Below are 24,841 nucleotides of genomic sequence, written 5' to 3'. Positions count from 1 at the left end.
CCTCCTAGGCAGTTCTATGTACCCACCCCGAAGTCTCCTGCCCTGCTCAGGGAGAACTTGAACAGGTTTGCTTTTGCCAAACGGCCTTTTTCTCCATCCTTCTCATCTCGAGCAAACCTGGATCTTTTAGCCTGAGTATCTAACCCCACCAGGTTCAATAATTTAAGCAGAGCACTCATCAACACCGTCAGGTTTAATATTTAATAAACACCATAGCATCACTTAGGTCAGCCTCAAGGTGAGAGCTGCTGCCGACTCTGGCGTTACTGCTGTTTAGCAAACCAGGCCACTGGTGCCAGAGGGGACTGCGGGGAGAGCCCGGCTCCGAGGCAGGCCCGGCCCACAAAGACCCAGCCGGCCGGGTTCTGCAGCTCTCCGCCTCTTCCTACCTGGAGCGTGCGCAGCAGGACCTGCAGCCCACTGGCTTCTTGTTCTGCCATCACCTCCTCGGGTCCGGGGAAATCGGCTGCCCGCGGCCAGATCGGGGCTAGAGAGGCAGCGGCTTGCCAAGCTGACCTCGCTGCCTGCCTGGCGGGACACTGCTGCACGGGGAGAGGCCTCAGCTGCACATGCTGCCGAGTGTGAAGTGACCGCACTGTAACCCTAGCCCTCGGCCCAGGCGCGGGTGCCCCCCCCCCAACGCCGACTCCCACTGCAGGGATTAGGTGAGCCCCGGCCCGGGGAGGGCCGAGCATTTGGGCGCGGGGGTGGAGAGGGCCCCGGTGTGAGTCACTGACCCACCTCCAGGCCCACGCAGAAGCCACCCTGAACGGCTGACAGGCATTCCCAGCTGACCTGGTCAGACTCCCTGCAGAGGCTCGTTCGGCCCTCCCCGCTGGTCCCCCGCTCCTTTATTTTGGTGTGTTGCTGGCTCCCGGGTAACAAGAGCCTGGAGAGTGCTTGCACAACCTTGGCCTTGCAGGGCACAGAAGCCCAGGGCTCCCTGAGGTCCCAGGCTTAGGGACTGGAGCTCTGGCTGAGAAGGAAGGGAACTGCTCTGGACGTTTTCTACTAACTGGGTCCCTTATACAATAACCCTATCGAGGTGGTACTATTCTTACCATCCCTGACCCCTTTTGACAAATGAGAAAACCCAGGCACAGAGCTGTTAAGCCACAAGAGCAGAGCTTAGGAGTGTATGCCCGGCCTCCCATAGGTGAACTGATACCAAAGCACAAACACTGACCATTACACCATCCTGCCTCTTGCTGCTGCAGACACACTGATCAAAGTAATGAGGGCTGGGAGCTCCGTCCCCTGCTTCAGGGAGAGTGGATGCCCTGGCTGATTTCCTCCAGACCAATGCAGGATCCATCATCTCTTTCTCTGTCTTCTGCTCAGAATGTGTCAGAAGAGTTTTAGTGGCTATTTGGCCACCTAGCCCCCTTCCCCATGTCAACACCTAGGTACTGGCTTCTCAGAGTGTGGTTGGAGCATCACCTGGCAGCTTGTTAGGCTCCACCCCAGAGCTCCTGAATCAGAATCTGCATTTTCACAAGATCCCCAGGGGATCCATAGCTGGTTAACAAAATTACTAGAGGATTAAAGTTCAGGAAGCCCCGATTTTGACCACATGGATGACATGGCCACAAACAGTCCATGTGTTAGATGCCTGACAATTTTTGCCCCTATCACTAGCACCCAGCAAGCTCCAAGCACAGTTTTCGCGTGTGAAATGGGAGAGTGAGCTCATTGAAGTTCATGACCGACAGAGAGCAAGCTAGGCAAGAGGGCCTGGACTCACAGCCAACACCCCCGTGCAGAGTTCAGGGAGCTTTTGTGAGCATCAAAGCATCCAGCTGGCAGCTGCCCAAGCCCGTGGTGGTGATCGAGGAAAGGGAGTTTACATTTCCTGATCCTACTTGGCTGAAATGTTCCCAAGTCAGGAGACAGATAGCATCTCAGCTATTCCCTCTCAATGCTAAGCCTCACAAGCCCTGAAATTCATGTGGTTCCTGCCATCCAGAAACTTCCACTCTTAATGACTTTAAATATGAAGACCTTTCATGCAGGGAATGGACTATAATATGTCATGTTTATAGAGCTTGGGAGGTGGGGGCAGTTGATCCCTACACTTCCCACCACCTCTGATGACAGGAGGGAAAAAATAAAGGCCCCCTAAGGATTTCTTCCTTCTGTGAGGTGTGGAGCTTTTCAAGGCACACATTCTGTGATCCTTTAAGGTCCAGGGATGCAGGGAGGACTGAACTGTCCCATGTCATTACCTTAAGGGCAGATATCCATGCCCCTCGGCTGCAGGATAAAGAAAAAAGAGAGGGAGGAAGGAAAAATAAAAACTCCCTTCCAACATATATCTCAAAAATAGTTTAAAGAAAAAAGCCACTTGGGGGGAGGGATACACTGGAAGATTGGGATTGACATATACACACTACTATATATAAAATAGATAACTAATAAGAACCTGCTGTATAGCACAGGCAACTCTACTCAATACTCTGTAATGGTCTATAAGGGAAAAGAATCTTTAAAAAAAAAAGAGTGGATATATGTATATGTATAACTGATTCACTTTGCTGTACACCTGAAACTAATACAACATTGGAAATCAACTATACTCCAATAAAAATTAAAAAAAAAAAAAAGAAAAGAAAAAAGCCATTTTGTAGTGAGAATTCACAAAAACAACCTTTGAGGACATAACTAAAGGCACTTTTGTGGTCACAGGCCCTTATATTAGCATTGACGTAAAATCGGCCCCATTCGAACAGGGTCTCTTGGTTCAGCTAGCTGGAATTGTATAGGGCAGAGGCAAGGTGAAAACCTTATACATAAAGCAATCACTCTCTTCTACTCAGTGACCCCTTTCCCCTGCAGCACCATTAACCCTATTTTCAGTAAGAAATAAGGAGTGGGCTCCCTCTGTCTCACATGCCCAGCTTCGAGGCACTTCCCCATCACTCCTGACAGAGCTCCATCTTCTGGGGAGTCATCACCCACTTGCCCATGTGGATACACATGGATTCCAAACAAGGAATAAAGTGTTGGTTTTGCCCTCTGATCTTCTAGCAAAATTAGGTCTCGCCTCTAGCTTGTTTCAGCTTTCCATCATACCTTTAGCACATTCCTCTCTTGCTCCCCCAACACTTACACCTCATCATTGCCCCGTAGAGACCTTAGCAACCCTGCTCCCCTCTCCAGCACAACCTCCTTTATTCTCAAGCTTTGAGAAAACCCCAGCAGTGCCCCCATGCAAACCTCCCTCTCCTGGATTCTATATTAATGAGACTCTAGTTCCATGAGTGGGCTGATTTATTCTGGCTGGAGTATAAATGGGTGATAGTAGCTTAGCGTGCACATCCCCATTAGTATTTGAATTTCAGCAGGGACTTTTTCCTAAAAGGTAGGAGCCGATACCCAAGCTTGGAATCCTCCTGGGCAATACAGGTATCCAGAGTAGATTGAAATGAGCGCTCATTACCCACATGGCGTAGCCAACAGGGGAAGGTCTGACCCTAGGGAAGCTTAGGGAGGATGTTACCTTGTGTGGAATAGAAAGACCTTCTTACTTTCTTCACTTCATACCTTTTGAAGAAGGCATTTAGGGAAACTCAGATAGAACTCAGCCCTCTGGCTTCAAAGAAAGATACATTTAATGTGGTCCAGAGATTCCTGTTGCAGTTTCAGGAGGTCTCCAACACCACCTCCTGGTCCAGTAATTCACTAGAAGGACTCACAGAACTCAGCAAAGCTGTTATACTACAATTATGATTTATTATAGCAGAAGGATACAGATCAAAACCAGCAAAGGGAAGAGGCACACAGGGCAGGGTCCCAGAGAGACCAGGCATGAGTGGCCAGTTATGCTCACCCAGGACATTGTGTGGACAATGCTTACTTCTCCCAGCAACAGTGGGTTCCAACACGCACAGAGTGTTGCCAACCAGGGAAGCTCACCTGAGTTTGGCTGTCTAGGGATTTCATTGGAGGTTGGTCGTGTAGACATGACTGACCTTAGTCTCCAGGCCCTCCAGAGGTCAAGCTGACACCATGTGGCCCAAGGTCCCCACCTAAATTATATTGTTTACACAGTCTGTCTAGCGTGGCCCAAGTCCCCCAGGCAAACAGACACTCTTCTCAGGCATCACATTCCAAAGACTTAAAGATCACCTCTCAGGAGATGGGCAAGAGCCAGAACTTTATTTGCACAAGGTTAATCCTTTACTGCACACCTGCCCTCTTCTCCCATAATCTCAGGCCCAAGAATCTCATAATATCTCATGAATAAGCTGGAGAAATAAGCACCAGCCTGTATAATTAGGAGGACCAAATAGCTGGTAGAATGTCAGTACTCAAAGGGTGGTGATTAATAAATTGATGCTGATTCAGAGGGAGTTTCCTAATAGCATTCAGAGAGTTCCCCTGGCTCTTCCTATTCAACATTTTTTCTCAATGACTTGGATGGAATACAAACTGCAAGCTTATCAGATTTTCTGATGACATCCAATTGAGAAAGATACAAATATGTCAGATTACATAGTGGGATCCAAAAAGATTTCAGCAGCCTTGAGTGATGGACCAGATCCTACAGGATGAAATATAATAGAGCCAGGTGGACGCTCCTTCCCCTGGATCCTCAACACCAACTGTGCAAAAATAAGGTAAGATACTTGGCAAAGCAGTGTTGAACATGGAAAGGCTTGGGAGTTTAGCCAGAGGGGAGAACTATATAAGTGTCAGCATGGCCCCATATCCCAAAGTGTCTTTTCAATCTAATGCCATCATCTTTAGAGGGGGATGAACGTTGTATCTGTAACCAGGATGGAAGTGAGGCTGCATTGAGGTCCCACCTGTGCAGGACCTCAGCACAGTCCCTGGCACAGAGGAAGTGCCCATCAATGAGAGCTATGTGTTATTAGTATGGACATCACCAACAAAAGGGTCATAACCACAACAGAGGAGACCCGAGTCCTGTTCAACACTGCTTGGTCTCCAGATGCATGACAGCTGTCGCCAAGGCCAGAAAAGATGTGGAGGAGGGCTGGGTTCTGAGGGCAAGAAACAGAAGCAAAGGGTGGAGCTATGAGGAGCCTGATCTGGGGCAGGTGCAGAACTGTCCTGAGCTGGTTCAGGCCAACGCGAGGGGCTATTTCCATGCCCAACAGGGACTGAGAGACCGTTTGGTCAGAAGCTTCCAGAGGGAATTCCAGGACTGGGTGACTTTAACAGGCCCTCTGTTCAACGACTTGATAGGGTGAGGAGAAAGACAGGCGCTCCCTGGCTCCAGGTCATACAGCCAGGAGATGGCAAAGCTGGAACTAATTCTCCCTTCGAAGCTGCCCTTTAGAATGTGGCCCACTGTCCCAGGTGGCACATGCAATGATTTGGGTGGAACTCGGATAAACAGTTTACATTTCAATAGATAGGTTGTATCTCAGCCTGTATTGGAAGAAATATCTAATTAGCACAATAAAACCATGTTTTCTCAGGTATTCATTGTCATGATAAAGATTAAAGTTTAAAAGTGAGTCAGTGTTCAAAACTATAATTCAAAAACATACATGCACCCTTATGTTCATAGCAGCACTATTTACAATAGCCAAGACATGGAAACAACCTAAATGTCCATCAACAGGTAAACAGATAAAGAAGATGCGGTGTATATATATACACAGTGGAACACTACTCAGTCAGAAAAAAGAATGAAATAACACCATGTGCAGCAACATGGATGGGCCTAGAGGTTCTCATACAAAGTGAAGAAAGCCAGACAAAGACAAATATCCTATGATATCACTTATATGTGGAATCTAAAACATGACACAAATGAACTTATCTACAAAACAGAAACAGACTCATAGAGAATAGACTTGTGGTTGCCAAGGGGGAAGAGGGTGGGAGAGGGAAGGATTGGGAGTTTGGGATTAGCAGATGCAAACTAGTATCTAGAGAATGGATAAACAACAAGGTCCTACTGTATAGCACAGGGAACCATATTCAATATCCTCTGATAAAACCATAATGGAAAAGAATAAGAAAAAGAATGTATATATGTATAACTGAGTCACTTTGCTGTACAGCAGAAATTAACACAACATTGTAAATCAACTGTACTTCAATAAAATAAATTTTTTTTAAAAAACGGAGTCAATGTTAAGGAAAACATTTAGGGAATAGTACACATGGCTCTCAGACACAGCAAAAATCTAGAAGGAGGAAAGTTAATAGCTAAAATTATAGAAGGATCACATTGCTCCATGCTTCCTGTCTAATATTCAGCTTAGATGATCTTTTCCTTAATCTTATAGTGAGACCAAATCTCCCTCAAATAATAGCTAACACCCTCCTTCCTCAGACACATTTTAAGCTGATTAGTATAAAGATTTACCCAAGCCCACACATGTGACCAGTCTACCTATCATGATGATTTACATGTAATGTTACTATCTTTAAGCTTTCCATTTCATGCTCTGGTTTTCTTCATTTTCACTTTCCTGATTTTTCCTGCCCTATCTCCAGCACACACGTGTGTGTACACACTGGTGCCTGCACACGTAGACACGCACATTGTCTGCAACCTTCTGCCAATCAGAACAATGCTGCCTTGACAATACATCAGAGAGTTGTCTGTCCCTACTGCCTCTCAAAAGATTTCCTTCCCCTTCTAATGCATGAAATTCCTAAAGGGGATGGGTGGGGGCAAAGGAGAAGAAATCTAGGTCCAAGAGCTGGTGTTCTGTGTACATCAGCTAATGGAATCCTTGTCCAAGCCCTTTGAGTCAGACATTATTCCAGATTTAGTTTCCAGATGAGAAAACTAAGGTTAAATTACGTGAGGGTGTTGTACAGGGATTTGATCCTGGGTCCATCAGCCCCCATGGCCCTGCCCTCCAATGAGAAGAGAAGCTGGAGGTGCAGAAGTCCCAAAAGAGAAGTTCTCAATGAATTTACATTCATAAATGACAAATGTGGATTCTTTCCTGAGCATAGAGGAGAGTGTAGGTAGGAGGAGGGCGTACCCTGCAGTGAGCGTGTGAGTGCAGCCCCCAGGAGTCTTAGCTGATCTAGAAAGACATAGTGACCTAGATGCACATGAATACAGGTACCTCAGGCAGAAGCGGAGGCCTGAAAACAGACTTCCTCCCATCACTCAACCTGGGACCAGCCCTCTGACAAGCCTCTCTCCACGCTACACATGGAACACCTGAGATCAAACTTTTGCTCCCTTGCCTATTAGCTATGTGACTATGGCAAAGTGACCTAAACTCTCCATGCCTTGGGTTTCTCGTCTGCTAAATGGGGGAATGATAATGCCTACCTCATAGGGGAATGATAATACCTACTGGAATAGCACAATGTTCTTAGCACAGTGCTTGTCATCTAGTAAGCCCTCTGTACATGCAGATGTGATTGATATTATTATGATTATGATTACCTTTGTTACAGATTCAATAATATCCACCTCAAATAATTGGTGGGAGGATTAAATGAACAAAAATATGTGGAAATGACTAATGTAAGGTGATGAATGATGGAAATTATTAAGCACTGATGCACTGGACTCCTAATTTAGGAGGGCACTGAGTAGAGGAAGTGACTTGACACCCATATTTCCACCCAATGAAGAAAAGTGTTTTGAGTTCTCATGAACCCTAAGCATCTCTGAAATGAACTCCCATCACTACAAGACACCTGCACAACAGCAGGCACCAAAAAAGCCTGCAGCTGCCCGAGCTCAGATACCAGACAAAGCAAAGGAGATGCAGACAAGATGTCAGCATCCTTCTGGCTGGAGGGATAGAGAGACACAGCACCACCTACCATGGACAGGGGCCCAAGGCAAGCCAAACCTGCAGGAGACATGGCTTCAACAACACTGGGTATTTTGCCCTTTGAGCAAGGACTAATTCAGACATTAAAGGTGAATCTCAGCCACCACCAGACCTGGTGACAAGAGCAGCACAGGACATGATAGAGTGAGGCAGAGAGAACATCTCCAGGCAGCACCAAAATCAAGACTGTTCACCCAGGTGTACAAGTAAGGAGATACTACCCTGGGAAATGGGGAAGAACTGAATCTACTCTATTCTCTGTATAGTGTGTTCTATACAGCTCTGTCAAAAATTGTATATTGTTCCCAACTGACCGTGAATTTGGCCATTTTTCACCAACCCATAAACAATCAGAGAACTATTCAACTATTGTCAGTCTGGACCACTTCTTATCTGGCTATTGGGTTCTGAGGCCCAGAGTGGACAAAACAGGTGAACGACCAACCTTGCTGAATATTTCTGGCATAAATTTGAAGCTCAGAAATAACAATAAGATGGCTTCCCTTAGCACTAGGAGAACATTGACCACGTCTCCCTCAACTTAATCATCAGAATCCTTAGTCCTGTCTGTCCAAGACTGAAAGACACTCATCACTAAGTTTTCTTATCTGTAAATCCTGATCTACTAAACAGGGCATCCAGGTGATAACTGAATTCTCCTGCATTGTCTTAGAATGTTCTTCCCTTCCTTCTGGTTGATGTGCAGCAAAATCCAGATCCTTCAGGAACTATGGGGAGGGGTGGGATACCAAAGCCCTACTAGAGGATCTGCCTTTCTAGAAGAGTGAAGGGGGTTTCAGTGACAGCTGATTCATCCTCCTTCTCTTAATACTGCTTTTCCTGCCCCCACCCCAGCCATGCATCTCCACCACCCAAGTCCGCATCCCTTTACCAGTTGGTGTGGAGTGATAAGGATTATAATTACAATTAGTGTAAGCAAACCCAGGAAGGTGACTATGTAATGGTCTGCTTCCACAGGGAGTTTCTTGTGAACCAGGTAAAGCCTTGCTTTACAATGTGATCTTTTTAGACAGGCTCAAGGATAACTTTGCCTGGTTTTATGTTGATTGTGTTTTCTGTTAGAAGAGAATAATAAGCATTTTTAAAATCTTCCAAAGTTTTCTCAGACAGACTTTTCTTAAGTTATTCCAGAACCCCAAAGTGATGTTATGGCCATGAAAAGGATCACTGGCCCCAGTAGCAAATACATGCTAGTTCAATTGAGTTATTTCTATTAGAAAATGTTAGAAGGATAATTGGCTCTGTAATAGTCCCTATTGTTTTTTTTTTTTACTTCATTAATTTCTGCTCTTTATAATGTCCTTCATTCTACTTACTTACATTGATTGTATTTTTCTAGCTTCTTAAGGTAGAAACTTAGATCGATGACTTTAAATTTTTCTTCTTTGCTTATATAAGCATATAAATCTATAAATCTCCCTCTATGTACTGCTTTAGTTACATCCCACAAATTTCCATGTGTTTGTTCATTATCATTCCATTCAAAATATTTCTAATATTTGGCATATGTGTTATTTAGACATGTGTTGTTTAATATACAAATATTGGGACTTCACCAGAGTTTCTATTATTGTAAATTTAATTTCTGGTTAATTCCAGTATAGACAGAAAATGTATTCTAAAAGATTGTAAATTTTCAGTCTTTTCAAAATTTTTAACACTTAATTTTTGACCCAGCATTTGGTCTATCTTGAAGAAAATTTTGTGTTTATAAAAAGAATGTATATTCTGCAGTTGTTGGATATAGCATACTATAAATGTCAATTAGGTCAAGATACAGTATTGTTCAGATCTTCTATATCCTATGATTAAAGATTTATCTATCTCTACCTTTAGTTCTGTAAATTTTGGCTTCATGGATTTTTAAGTTCTGTTAATAAGGCAACTACACATTTATAATTGCTATGTCCTTCTGATAAATGGACCCTTTTATCTTAATGAAATGTCTCTATCTTTGGAAATACTCTGTCTTAAAGTCTACTTTGTCTGATATTAATATGGTTACTCCAGCTTTTTTATGCTCTGGTTTACTTGGTATAGGTTTTTTCATCCTTTATTTTCAATCTATCTGTTTACACTTAACATCATTTCTTATTCAAAAAATATATTGGTGTCTTGCTTTTTTATTCAGCCTGACAATCTCTGCCTTTTAATTGGAGTGGTCCATTTACAGTAAGTCCCCTACGTACGAAACTTCAAGTTGTGAACTTTCAAAGATGGAAACGTGCGTTCACATGTCTAATCACATTAGTTAGTTCACTTGTCTGGTGTACATTGCCACATGTGTGCATCTTCTATAAGTGGTTGTGCTTTTGTGTACTTCACTGTACAGTACTAATTTTTTGTGTTTGTTTTTTATGTATTATTTGTGTGAAAAGTATGATAAACCTATTACAGTACAGTACTATATAGCCAATTGTGTTAGTTGGGTACCTAGGCTAACTTTGTTGGACTTATGAACAAATTGGACTTACAAACGCACTCTTAGAATGGAACTCATTCGTATGTAGAAACTTACCGTATTTACATTTAATGTAATTCTTGATATAGTTGGTTTTATCATTATGCCATTGTTTTTCTCTTTGTCTCATCTCTTTTTGTTTCATCCACTCCTCCTCCTTTTCTGCCTTCTTTTGGGTTAATCAAACATTTTTTAGTATTCCATTTAGTTCTGTGATTGGCTTTTCAGCTCTACCTCTATGCGTTATATTTCAGTGCTTGTTCAAAGGACTACTTTATGCATCCTTGACCTTTCACAGTCTGGTTGGAGTTTATATAGTACCTCTTCATGTAAAATATGATAACCATGTAACAGAATAGCTCCATTTGCCTTCCACTGCCTATCCTTTTGATATCGTTGTCATAAATAGTAACTCTATGTTTGTTATAGATCCCACACAATATTTATTTTGCTTAAGACAGTCATGTGTCTATTAAAGAAACTACAAGAAGAAAAAATATATAGTCTTTTATATTTATTCACACACTTACTATTTCCAGTGCTTGTTATTCCTTCTTGTAGATAGGACTTTCTTTCAGGAATCATTTTCCTTCAGCTTGGAAAAATTTCTTCAGCATTTTTGAAGTTGTAACCTACTGGCAACAGACACTCTCCATTTTTGTTTATTGGAAAATGCATTTATTTGCTATCATTTTTAAAGAATATAGAATTCTGGGATACTGGACTGACAGTTTTCCTTTTTTTCTTTCAGCACGTTGAACACATCATTGTGCTGCCGTCTTGCCTCCACTCTTGTTAAAGAAGTTTGTCATCATGTGTATCAATGTCCCGTGTATGTGATGTGTCACTTTTCTTTGACTGCTTTCAAGAATTCTTCTTTCTCTTTGACTTTTGGCAGATTTAATATGTACCTAAATGTGGCTTCCTTTATGTATATCCTGCTTGATTTCTTGAGTTCCTTGAATTTGTAAGTTTGTGTTTTCCACCAAATTTTGGACACGTTTAGCATTATTTTTTCAAATATCGTTTCTTTCCTCCTTTCTATTCTCCTTCTTGGACTCCAATTAAACATATGTTAGATCACCTGATATGGTACACCTGAGGCTCTGCTCATTTTTGTCAAGCCATTTTGTCTCTGCCCTTCAGATTAAATGGCTTCTATTAATTTTCCAAGTTCACTTATCTGTCATCATTTTAAAATTTCAACTAGTCTAATTTTACGGTGTAAAGAATTCATCAGCTCTTTTTCTATACTTTTCATTTCTCTGTTATTATCCATCTGTTTGCTCACTGTGACCATGTTTTTCTTTAATTTCTTAAGCATATTTGAAATACATGCTTTAAAGTCCTAGTCCATTCATGGTAATATCTCAAAATTTGTTTCTATTGATTGCTCTTTCTCTTGGCTGTGGAATACATTTTTCAGTTTCTATACATGTCTAGTAATGTTTTACTGACTGCAAGACATCGTCATTGAGATATTGTGGAGATTGTAGATTCTGCTACTAGAAGGACTCTTGGATAAACAAGTAGTCTATTTTTCTGCATTTACAAATTATAAAAAGGAATCCAATGCCCACATTGTGTGCCCAATGCCCACAGATAGTCATGGCCAACTGAAACTACAACCAAATCCCCTGAGCTGAGGCTCAGTGTCTTCCCAGTTTTTTAACTTGAAAACATACTGCTTTTTCAATACTTTTTAAAAATTTATACTTGGGAATAACATTTTCTGCTCTTAAAGGTTTGCTAGCCCTTTCCTGACTTCTGTGCCTGAAGATCACTCACCTATTCTAGATCTAGGGATGCTACTGCTGTTGCTGCTGATAATGATATCTGATATCCTTGAGTACCTACTGTTTGTCAAGTACTGTGCTTATACTACTATGTGCCAGCTAATGTGCAGGAGTTTTACTTACTTTATTTCACATTATACCATCTCTTCTTTTGGCAGCTTACCCTAACACCACTCCTTCTGCTGGCAAAATTAAATACTCCTGTTTCTATGTCTCCAAAGCACATGCATATATAATATAGTACTGATGAAAATGTTAGATTAATTAGTTTATGTGGACAGCTGTGCCATTAGGCTTGCAGTCTTTCAGTGGCCAGGGAAGCCCTCTATATTCATAACACCCAACACAGTGCCAGGCACATAGTAGTTGGCAGAAAATATTGGGTTCCAGTGGCCTCCAGTGAAGGGGAAAGCCCACCTTTGGACTAGTTGCATTGCAGTATTCCAGCCTTGTCAGCAAGTGGCAGCTCAAAGGTCACCATATCCTTGGTCCTATGAGGTGGAGGGCCAACTCTCTACTCAGCATCTACTTGAGGCTTTGTTGCCATGGACACCTAACAAAATTCTTCAGGGAGGGCCAAGATAATCCCCACCCTTCTGCCCAGTCTTGTTCTATCAGTGGCCAGACCTGGAGTGCTGACAGGTGTGGAATGTTCATCAGGCACTTGCATCTGGGCCAGCCCAGAGGCTCATGGCTTCTGGGCCCCAAAGCTGAAGTATCAGGTCACAAAACAAGCTGGAACTAAGGGCTCCTAAGGTCAGGCTGCCCAGAGTGAGGCTGGGGAGAAATGGAGATATCAGCCATCAAAGCCACAAGTCCAGATGTTTCTTTCTGCTTCACTGAAGGCTGGGGAGACTGCAAGCCAGGACTACAGGAACCAAATGCCAAATTGGACAGGGGCATGGCTTCATTGGGAAGGGGCTATGAGGACAAGGCGATGCTCCAGCTTGTGACATATTCATTTAGTCATTTACTCCACAAACATGTACTCATCAGAGTTCCACAGTAAGGAGTATACCATCACATAATAGCTAAGAGCAAAAAGCTCTGGAATCAGACAACTTAGATTCACATGCAGGTTCTGCCAAATCGAGCTACGTGACTTCTAACAAGTTACATACATTTTCTGTACCTCCCATGATTAAAACAGTGATAGTAACACAAACGGTTGTTGTGAAGATGAAATGAGTCATTCATTTAAAATTTGCAGGTCAGTGTCTGACATATAATAAATGCTTAATAGTTGTTAGTAGTTATTATCATCAGGCCTGGGATGGCATCAAAGAGATTAAGGTGACAAACTATCTTAAAGATTCTTAAGTCCCTGCCCTCAAAGAGCTCTTAGGATAGTGGGAGAAATTGACCTGCATATAACCTTTTCCAGCGTGATCTGACCATGCAGCTGCCAAATGGGAGCCCCAGAAAGAAAGTAACTTCTCCTTCTTGAAGAAGTTGGGGAAATTTTCCCAGAGTATGGTCCTAGCACTGGACCTCAGAGGGCTTCCAGGATGAAGAGAGCAGAGGGGCACTCTAGGTAGAAGAGTATGTGAAAGACATACCTGTATAAGAGAGTTTAGGATACTCGATATCATAAGGGGTTGGTGTACAAGTGATAGAGCCCTCACAATGAAGCTGCAGAGGTAACGCAAGCCAGATAAGATAGCTCTGTTTTCCATAATGTGGGGTGAGATCCCAATGAAAGTTTGTAAACAGGAAGGGACACGGGTAAAGTTCATTTTAATGTTTAAATTTCTTCTCCCTCTGTGTGGAAATGTGAGCTTTCTCCTGCTCCACACGCAGTAAAGGATATGGCAAACTCATTTCCTCTTCTCTCATTCACACTAGGCTGTGAATGACTGGTAAGGCGTGATGCAATTCTTCACCAAGAAAACTTACAGTTTACTAAGGGACAATTAAAATCTAGGGCACTATCTAAGAGATGAAGGAAGTCTTTTGAGATTCAGGGGACCTTTCCAAATCCCCTCTCTCACCTTTACAGACTGGTGTCTAATAAGTTCATTACAATGAAAGGCTCTCTTTATCAGTTAAACAATTGATTAATAACTTCTGATAGAATTATCTTGTGATACCCATTACTTTGTGAACATATCAGAGACTCTGGATTTCCCTTTTGTGTCATTATCCAAGGCTTTCACTGAGCCATCTGTACTTGCAAAAGTTCAGAACCGAAACACCATTACTCACAGCTTAGCTATCTGTAAGAAGGGAACAAAAGCCATGGGAATGACAAAGTCCCTTGTCCCCATTCTTAGTTTTTACCCCATCCCTCATCCAGTGGAAACTTTTCTCTACCCCATTTCCTTTTCATACTAATAAATAATGATCTGATGTTAGCCCTGAGGACCATGGTGACCAGCTGAGATAACTAAATTCAGTCATGAGTAACCTCAGAGGAGCATCTGAAATGTAAGTCTTCTATTTCTATCAGCTTATAGCAACAGAAGACATCAGCTCATTTTAGAGAATTATTAAGCATCTTAAACAGGCAGAAATGTTCAAAAGGTAAGGAGGACCAACCCTCAGTAATCCTGATATGACTTCAGATGTCCTTCCAAGCTGACATGACAGTTGACATTGCTTAACCCTTTTAGAATACTTGGGAGTAGAATTTATAAGGAAATGAATGGACAGACGCTAAGGTGCCCCATCCCAATCCATGATCCCCCCCGGCTGATGGTGACGCCTTTGTGTAACAACCCCCTTTCCTTGAGTGTAGGCAGGACCTAGAACTTGCTTCTAATCAATAGAACGTGACCAAGGTGGTAAGATGGCACTCCCACAATCATGTTACATTATGACTCCACCTTGCTGGCTGACTAGCTGTAGAGACTCTCCCTGCTGCTGGCTTGATGACATAAGTGGCCAAGGCGGAGAAGCCTGTGTGACAAGGAATTGTGGGTGGCCTCCAGCAGACAGCCAGCAAGAAGCCAGAGCCCTGACACATAGCCACAAGCCTGACTCCAGCCCCCGCACTCTTCACCGTTATGCTGGCAGCCTGGGGATTAAACCGAAGTCTTGTAGAGGAAGCCATGGCCGTGAACAGCCCAGCCGGGCTCCCATCTGTCCTTCAGCCCCGCCCCTCCAGCAATCTACTCCTTCCGCATAGGAATCCCAGGGAAATCGCATGCCCGCACATCGCTCACACTGAGAAACACAAGGAAGCAAGAAGAGAAAAACCTCAACATCTGATCTGGCTGGTTGAAACCAATTCTCATTACAGTAATTTACATAAATAGGAGCTCAAATTTGCATACCATTAAGTGTTTAAGATTAACTTGTGCAAGTTTGTATTTGATTTCAGCCTTAAACTCTTCATGGAAGCTGAGCCTCCACTGTTTTCTCCCCCAAGTAACAGAGCTTTAAAACAAATTCAAAGACCTGCCACATCCCATGGATTTCTTTAAATTCACTAACTTTGAGGAATGGGGCTGCCCAGTTACACTTGGGATGCTCTCTTGACACGAAAATGGCAGCATCAATACTCACGTAGATGCCTATTTGAATAAGAAATAGAATTTTTTAAATTTATTTATTTAATTTATTTTTGGCTGCATTGGGTCTTCGTTGCTACGTGCAGGCTTTCTCTAGCTGTGGAGAGCTGGGGCTACTGTTTGTTGCGGTGCACAGGCTCTAGGCGCGCAGGCTTCATTAGTTGTGGCTCATGGGCTCTAGAGCACAGGCTCAGTAGTTGTGGCGCACGGGCTTAGCTGTTCCACGGCATGTGGGAATCTTCCCGGACCAGGGCTCAAACCCGTGTCCCCTGCATTGGCAGGCAGATTCTTAACCACCGCGCCACCAGGGAAGCCCAAGAAATAGAATTTTAATGGTAAGCTCTGCAGATCCCAGGCAAGAGTTTGCGTAATACCTATAACCCCCTGCCAGGACTGGCAGAATGGTGGTTTTGGAGTCTGTCATTTTCCACAAGCAGAAAGAATTTGATGTGCTCTTCAAAACGGAAAGAAAGCCTGCTTCTGGGATTAGGCCACACCTGTCCACTGGACTTTGAGTGCCAGAACCTGGATGGGTGTTCTCCATCAACTGGCCCCTATAAAATGTAATAACAGGATTTTATACAAGGACCAAGAGTGGCACAGAATACCCCCTAACCCTGGAAAATGATCGGGAAAAACAGGGTTGAAGAGCTGCACTAGCACACGGTGTCATGATGTGATTAATCCATCTCAGGAAAATGACTTTATGAGCCAATTAAATGCAGCTAAGAGGAGCTATTTTGCATTGTCTCTTTATTCCATTTCTGGTGACAATTGTACCTGTCAGGAAAGCTGTGAGAAACTATCAATTTCTGCAGCATGAATTTTCAGAGGAAAGTAAGAACCGCTGTCCTGGGAGAGATCAGCTGTCCCTATCAGAGCACAAATCCCCACTGAGAGATGGAGTCCTTTGAGTCTGGGTTGCTTCCAGCTCCAGGTGATGGGTTCCTGGGTCTTGCCCTCCCCTCCCCTCCTCTCCCCTCCCCTCCCCTCCCCTCCTCTCCCCTCCCCTCCCCTCCCAGTGGCCTTCTGCTCCAGAACAGAAAAGCCACCACCTCTAAGTGTAGATGAAGCAAATACTTTCCATCCTGGAGAAAAATCTCCTCCTCTTATCACAAAGAAGAAGAAAGAGGAGAAAGAGAAGGAGAAATGCTTCCTACATATGAAGTAAAATTATTTTCCAGGTTTAAAATGGCAAACACTTAAATGAGCAGAATGGGGTTTTGCTTCAAGGCAATGACTCTAGCTTGCTTTCATCAACCCTTATATTCAAGTAGGTAACAAAGCATATTCATAGCAGAAAAAACAAAGTCCATTAACCCTCCCCCTTAATGCTCCCCCCCAAAGCAGGGACTGCCTCAGTGTAAATCACTGAGGAAAACAGTTAATTAAACTGGGGAAAAAGCACAGCTCTCAGTGCCCAACCCCAAGGCAGGGGAGGCTATCAGCAGAGGAAAGTAAACACTCGGACCAGGTGAATCCTCCCGGTTCCTTAGGCTACTACTACTTAGCAGTGAGCCAGTGGCTCAGATGTCATATAAAAGGGAAAGCGCTGGCTCAGCCGGGGGCTCAGGTTCTGTCACTCCAGCCTGGGTAGGGTTACAAGTTTGCTGCGATGCCCATTGACCTTTGGTGGGGACACACACCATCAGTTCACCTCTCCAAGAGCTCAAGGCTATGCAGTGTGGCCAGGGCCAGGCAGAGGCAAAGCAGAGACTTTGAGACACTAGTTCTGCAGGCCCCTAAATTGTCCTGCTGGGAATGACAGGCAATTTTCCAAACTAGATATGGCGCCACGGACCCCATGGTCTGGCTTGAGATTCGGGGGACCCGTTTACCCCACTTGGCTAGCTACACTGAGAAATTAATCTATGACCATTGCAGCCCCATTGCCCTCCCTGGGAAACATGAACAATTGAACTGGGCCTTAGGAAGGTAATGTCTTAACCCCAGTCTGGCCTTGCCAGCTCTTCCTGCAAAGCCTCTGGCCTCAGCAGACGTGCCTGTGTTCATTCCCCCAATCTTTTGCCCAAAGCCCCATCACAAATGCCCCCACCTTGACTTGCACATACACACATGCCCAGGGACACACTCTCCATCTCCTCTGCTTTTGCAAAGTTCCATCAGAAACCATCCAAAGATCCAACGTCCATGCAAGGCATTCCCAGAGGCCTCCTCTGGGGAAAGATACCTTTGCCTCCCCTCTGCAGCTTCAGAAGTGTGCCTTGTCTCCATTATATAATTTACCACAATCTCCAACACCACACCATACCCTGCTGAGAATCCCAGACCAGACCACACTCATCTGTGTATCTCCAGTGCCTAACTCAGGACCTGGAACAACAGAGATACTCAGGAAATGTAAGTAGAAGAAAGGAAGAAAGGATGGAGTGGGGGAGAGCAAGGCAGGAAAACTTACATGAAGATTAGCTGGCTTCCTTCAGTTGCTATAGATAGATAAAGGAGGAAGTAAAGAGAGCAACCAACATTTATTAAACACACGTGTGCACCTGGCATTATTCTAAGCACTTTCTTTTATCTCCCTCATTATATTTTATATATGAAAAAAACTGAGGCTCAGAAGAGTTAAGTAACTTTCCCAAGGGCATACAGCTAATAAGGCTCAGAGCTGTAATTCTGCATCCAGCCCATCTGACCGTGAAATGTGCACTCTTTTGCTCTTATAGTATTGTCTTCTTAGGCTCCTAAAATATTAGGATCAAAATGGACCTTAGAGATAACTTAGTCTGAACTGTCTAAGGCCCAGAGAGGGTAAGTCATTTGCCACAGGTGACCCCGCTGGTCCGTTGTAGAGCCAAGAATCTGTTTCTCCTGACTCCCATTCCAGGGCTTTTGGCATCACCCCCAGACTCTCAGAAGAGCCATAACTATGTGCGATATTATCCTATCAAACCAAGTCATTAAGAAACAGAACAAAATATATGGGGAACAAGGTTAGCGCACTTTGTCTTCCCAGGGCAGCCGAGGCTGCATAAATACACTCAGAAACCACACGAAGGAAGCAGCCAGCTCCATGGACTCGCAGCTGCTCCTAACGTCCCTCGGAGGAGGCCTGTTCCTGAAGGAGCAGGAACAACTGGGAGAGCTTCTATGAAGGCTGTCAAAACCTGCCTTCCAGGGCTTCCCTGGTGGCGCAGTGGTTGAGAGTCCGCCTGCCGATGCAGGGGACGCAGGTTCATGCCCCGGTCCGGGAGGATCCCACATGCCGCGGAGCGGCTGGGCCCGTGAGCCATGGCTGCTGAGCCTGTGCTCCGCAACGGGAGAGGCCATAACAGTGAGAGGCCCGCATACCGCAAAAAAAAAAAAAAAAAAAAAAAAAAACCTGCCCTCCAGATGGGAGGATTAAATGATGCCAGTAAACAGGACTCTCATTGCCTTCCCTGTGAAATTATCCATCCACTGACTCTGATGTGCGTGTCTCTACACCTCAGTAGCTTTACTGCCCGTAAGCATCAATCCATCATCCTGTGAGGTGTGCTGTTTGGCTGTCAGCATCTTCAGGATGGGCAAATGGACACTCTGAGAAGGTAAGATACTTGCTGAGTTAATGACAGTACTTTAACAGCCAGGGAGGGTCCACCATCCCAGCCTCCAAGCCACTGGGCTTGACCAAGAGTGGGTTGCTTGTCTCATGTCTTTCTCCTGAATGAATTTTCCTTTTTCTCCTCTTCATCTTTGTCTTGGTTACTCCTTCCTCTACTGTGTACTCCCTCCTGCAACCCTCTCCTGGCTTACAGAGCTCCTTCTAGGCACAAGGCCCTCCCAAGCTCTCTCTTGCTCTCTCTCTTCCCTGTGATCCTCCCAAGAGAAGCCATCTCAGTCAAATGATGGGAATGAATTCATACTGGTGCAGATTCTTTGGGTACAGGATGGGCAGGGAGGAAATGGGAAGGCTCTCTGGCATAGGGAGGAAGGCATAAAGAAGTTGGCAAAGAATTCAGTAGAAGAGATTAATAGAGAATCCTGAAACAAATGAGAGGGTTCAAGGAAGTGCAGAGGGAAGGATTTGGAGAACGAGAAGCATTATGTAATTGTATAATCGTAATAACCTAGGGTGTAGGGTGATACTTTGGAGAAGGAAGGCTGCAACAAGTAGGTAGGTTGGGGCCAGATCATAATAGCCAGATTAAGAAACCTGAACCTCATTCCGTAGACCTCAAGTTGCCATTGTGGTCAAAAGGGTGGATGATGCAAAGTGTCTGGTCACTCATGTCTAAATGAGCTGTCTATTCACAGACTTCTACAACCATATTACAAAACTGTACATTCATATACTTTGGAGCCCGAGAGCTGTGCTTCACTTCTCCAATTCACCCGTGCCATCTCTTGGCTGTGTCAACGCCTCTATCCATTCAGAGTATACAATGGAGCTCCTCCTGGGAACACAGCTTCTCCCCAAATCCAGTTAAACACCATGCAACAAATAGAAATTAAGAATCCCTCATGTGCAGGAAAAGTAAGCTCCTGACTCCAGTCTCTAAGTTGTCTTGTTGACATGGTAAGGTATACACAGATGGAATTATTAATCACTTATTCACATAATCAGGAAGTGGATTTTGCAATTCAGACCCTTCTAATTCTGTGGTCCTCAAACTTGGTTGCACGTTACAATCACCTGGGTGATGTCTGGGTCCCATCCATGGAAATTCTGATCGAGTTGGTTGGGCATGGGATGCTGGCATGGGAATTTTAAACATGTCAACCCAAACATGTATCCAGAGTTGAGAACTACTGTAGAAATAGGAGACCTGAGAAGGAAAGGGTTTTTGTGGACAGGAGGGATTGAGCAGGTCTTTAAAGGACAAGTACAGGGGTTGAGATCCTATTGGGTGGGAAAACCATGTGGGCAGAGGCCCAGAAGCAGCCATGCACATGGCTTAACCAAGTATATTAAATGCTGGGACAAGACTGAAGGAGCTCTTATCTTAGGACCAAGACAAGACAAGATGAGGTGTCCAAACATCTGGACCAGGTGGTGCAGTCCACTCTGGATTAGGTGTTGGTGGCTTTGGTCCAAGTCCCAGTTGGTAATTTCAGATACTCACTTAACTTGTTTGCATCTCGGTGCAGTATCTAAATTTTACAGATAAAATAGACTGGGCCACCACCTAAGGATGTTCGGGTCGTGTCCTACATAAGGATTTTTGACTGAGAGAGGGAGAGGGGGCTGAAATTCTGCCGGAGACCCATTTATCAAGCCCCGCACATGGCAGGATGCTACACTCACTGCCCAAAAAAGATGTCTGTGGGCTAGCTGCCACTGAGGGTGGAAGGTCTGAAAATCACTTTTCAGATTAAGTGATGTTCTCCGTTTCCTCTGCTAAACACCCATTCTGAGCCCACAGGCCCACTGAATCGCACAGATGGCATGCCTACTCACTGCTGTTGTCACCAAATGTCAGCCACATTCGTTCGCAAGCCTGGTTTGCCAATGATAGTAACTGAGTAATTTTATTAAATAAAATCTAAACCAATGAAATATGAGTGCAAAAGCGTTTTATTTCTATGGAAACTAAGTTGAATACCTTAGAAAATCACAACAAAAGCAATAACCTTAAAAGTTGGTGTCCAGAAAGTGAATTGGTATAGTCATTATAGTATGAAGGTTTCTCAGAAAAATTTTAAAAAAATTAAAAGTAGAAATATCATATTATCCAGCAATCCTACTTCTAGGTATTGATCCAAAGGAATTATAACTCAGGGTCTCAAAGAGATACCTGCACTCTTATGTTCACTGCAGCATTATTTACAGCCACTAAGATATGGAAACAACCTAAATGTACATCCACAGATGAATGGATAAAGAAATGTGCGAGATGATGGATAGATAGGTAGATAGGTGAAAATATATGGTGGAACATTACTCAGTCTTAAAAAAGAAGGAAATCCTACCATTTGTGACCACATGGATAAAACTAAGGGCACTATGCTAAGTGAAATAAGCCAGACACAGAAAGAAACTTACTGTGTGATCTCATATGTGGAATCTAAAATAGTCAAACTCATGGAAGCAGAGAGTTGAATGGTGGTTGCCAGGGACTGGGGAGAGGGGAAAATGGGGAGGTGATGGTTAAAGGGTGGAAAATTTCAATTCTACAAGATAATTAAGTTCTGTAGATCAACTCTAACGCATAGTGCCCACAGCTGATGATACTGTATTGTATACTCAAAATTTGCCAACAAGGTAGACTATATCCTAAGTGTTCTAACCACACACACAAAATAATAATAATATTAAAGGGGGTGGGGACTTCCTTGGTGGTCCAGTGATTAAGACTTCACCTTCCAATGCAGGGGGTGCAGGTTCAACCCCTGGCTGGGGAGCTAAGATCCCACATGCCTCAGGGCCAAAAAACAAAAACATAAAACAGAAGCAGTATTGTAACAAATTCAATAAAGACTTTAAAAATGGTCCACATCAAAAAAAATCTTCTTAAAAAAAAAAGAGGGTGGGAGAAAACTTTGGGGGGTGATGGATATGTTTATGGAGCTGATGATGGTCATGGTTTCAAGGGTGTATAGTTGTCCCCAAACTTTACATGTCAATCTTACTTCAATAAAGTGGGCTTTTTTTAAATTGCTGTCCAATTAGGTATGAGTGAAACAATCATAATTGAATGGGGGAAATTACAATATCTAGAAGGAGTCTAAGCTCCTAATGCCTTGGTTTTTAGGTTTTGGTTTTGCTTTAAAGAAACGAAACTTAGAAATTATAGCAGATGAATTATGCATGAGATTTGTTTACGGAAAACAATGTACATCTCCAATCAGTGGGTCCACATTCACATAAAAGGGACATCAAAATCTTGGTAAAAGAATGTATACTTACATGTTTTGAGTTAAAATAAAAGGGCCAAGGTATGTGCGATTTTACTAGCAACTCATTCAATGGTCTTCTAATCACTGCATCTTTAAAGACCCTGGCAGCCTCATAAGATTTTTCTCGAGGACAGATGAGAATGATGAGTAAGGAAGCATTTTGTAAACAAGAGAAGGCTATATCAGTAGCCATAAAAGGGGCTGCTTGTTATCTTCTTTTGTTTTTTACTATTTAGTACAATGTTCTGGACATAGTAGATGATCAATGAATTATAATAGGATGTGTTTCAGCACCACCGGTTTCCACCAAGTTTCCACTTTCACCAGTTTCACCCTTCCACACTATATCCACCCTTCTGGATGTAAAGATTCCCCCAGTCCTCTGTGGGAAGAATTACTCATTAAGGATTGCTAGCACATTCCTTAATGAAAAAAGAATGATTACAGATGAGAGACATATAGCACAGTAGAAGTTTACTTTTTTTCTCATAATAAGTTACCACATTCCTTTATTCAAAGACAGATGATAGTAGCGAATTGTTTTTACTATACCTTTAAAAAATATATTACATATTAAATATTTTTAAAATAGTCACTGATCAGAAGTTAATCTAAAATTTCTACTTTTTTCTATTACTACACTATTGATGATTAGAATAGTTTATGGGCTAGCACAACATATAAATACTAAATAAAGCAACTTGACAGTGAAATCCTACTGCCATTCTATGCTACTGATACTGAATTAAATATTAAAAATAAGCAGATGGTACAGCAATTCCTTTCATTTCCAATGACTAGACCATGATTCATATTTCACAGAATTTTAGGATACCAATAGGAAACACATATTCTAAAAATCTAATATAGGAAAAAAAATTGAGTTAGAAATTATGGGCCAAAAATATAAAGTAATCATGCTCAGAAGTATTTTTTTTAAATTCACATCATCAAAGTATTTAGTCAACTAGAAGTTTATTTTTTGTTCCATGTAGTAATCCAATACAATAATTCCCAATGAACAGGTGTCATTCCTTGATGGGTGATTCAGCCACCCAAGTTCTACCAACCCCTAGGGCATCAGTCCTCTGCAGCCAGTATGCAGATGAGAAAAGAGAGCACAGAGCTTGCAAACACATCACACCAGCCCTTCACCATTGGTTCTAACGTGGCTAGACCTGGAGGCAAGTGGCTCTGGGAAATGTAGTCTCGGGCTGGGCTGCTGCCTGCCGCCTGCCAGCAACTCCCGCTAGCTATCTCAGCCTTAGAGGGCTACTTTCAAGAATGTCTGACCACTGGGCTTCCCTGGTGGCGCAGTGGATGGAGTCGGCCTGCCGATGCAGGGGACACGGGTTCATGCCCCGGTCCGGGAAGATCCCACATGCCGCTGAGCCTGCGCGTCCGGAGCCTGTGCTCCGCAACGGGAGAGGCCACAACAGTAAGAGGTCCGCGTACCGAAAAAAAAAAAAAAAAGAATGTTTGACCATTGAAAATGGGGAGTGTCCCCCTCAGAGCAGTCCAAATGGGACCTGGCAAAGTTTTAGCACAGACAGGTGTCCCATGGGACAACCCTTGAAGAACATGTAGGCAGGTGTCACTGGAAAAACCATACCATACATCAGTGAAGACAAAAGCACTGGCTCCCCAGCCCAGGCAGGAGGCATTGTCCCCTTGAATGGTGGCAAATAGTTTTGCATGCATTGAGTCTGTTTCCACATGTTGGCATGGTACACACAAAAACTAGATGAGGAAAGAAAAGGCAGTTTATTTCACACATAGTTGATCTGATTTATTCCCATCAGCCCCCACGCCCCGGGTAGGGACTATATACTAGCATGCACGGGGCCCCCTGCCTCTCTCCGCCTCTCCCCAGCTCTTGAGGCCTCCCCCCATCTCTCTGAGTCTGTGCCACATCCCCCACCTGCCCTGGCCTCGGCTAACTCTGGAAGTCCCTGCTCATTCCTTGCCATGATGGGATAGAGGCCCAGCTGCTGCCAACACGATTACTTTCTGCAACCTCCACTCTCCACAGCACTTATGGCAATTCTGGCATCCATCAATGGCACGTGGGAACCTATGACAGTTCAAGAAAAATCTAGGTGCACTAGGTAAGCGAGTTTCCTTCACAGAGTCTGGCAGGGCAACCTGGGAAGCAATGTCCTTTCAGACTCTCAAACGTGAAGTACAGCAAAGCTGCCCTCTGAGCTCCCCTTGCAATCCAAACTCATGCCCACTAGGGTGATCCAAACCCAGGGTCACAACCCCTGCTTTTCCTCCTGCTCTCTCTTTCTTTCCAAAATCCCTTAGGCTAGGAAGATGCATGTCCCTTCTTCTCCCAACTCATCAAGAGCCTTCTTACTTCTTATTCACTGCAGCCATGACTGGCTCGTGCTTGTTAAAACTGCCAGGAGTCTGAGACTG

The 24,841-nt window shown here is 43.7% G+C and overlaps 1 protein-coding gene across 1 annotated transcript in view; it reads right to left on the bottom strand.

Annotated features, from left to right (window-relative positions):
* The window catches only part of AGBL1 (AGBL carboxypeptidase 1), a gene marked incomplete at its 5' end in the record, with an annotated part of 781,776 nt that extends 781,336 nt beyond the window's left edge, over positions 1–440 (bottom strand). Inside the window, one exon of the mRNA XM_082857818.1 lies at positions 390–440. Coding sequence (XP_082713944.1) covers positions 390–440 — 51 coding nt within the window. The remainder of the gene's footprint in view (positions 1–389) is intronic.
* Positions 441–24,841: the final 24,401 nt, after the last annotated feature.

This window comes from Leucopleurus acutus (assembly GCF_964270905.1).
Source record: "Leucopleurus acutus genome assembly, chromosome: 1".
Taxonomy (NCBI): Eukaryota; Metazoa; Chordata; class Mammalia; order Artiodactyla; family Delphinidae; genus Leucopleurus; species Leucopleurus acutus.
This window is presented reverse-complemented; position numbering and strand designations above follow the sequence as displayed.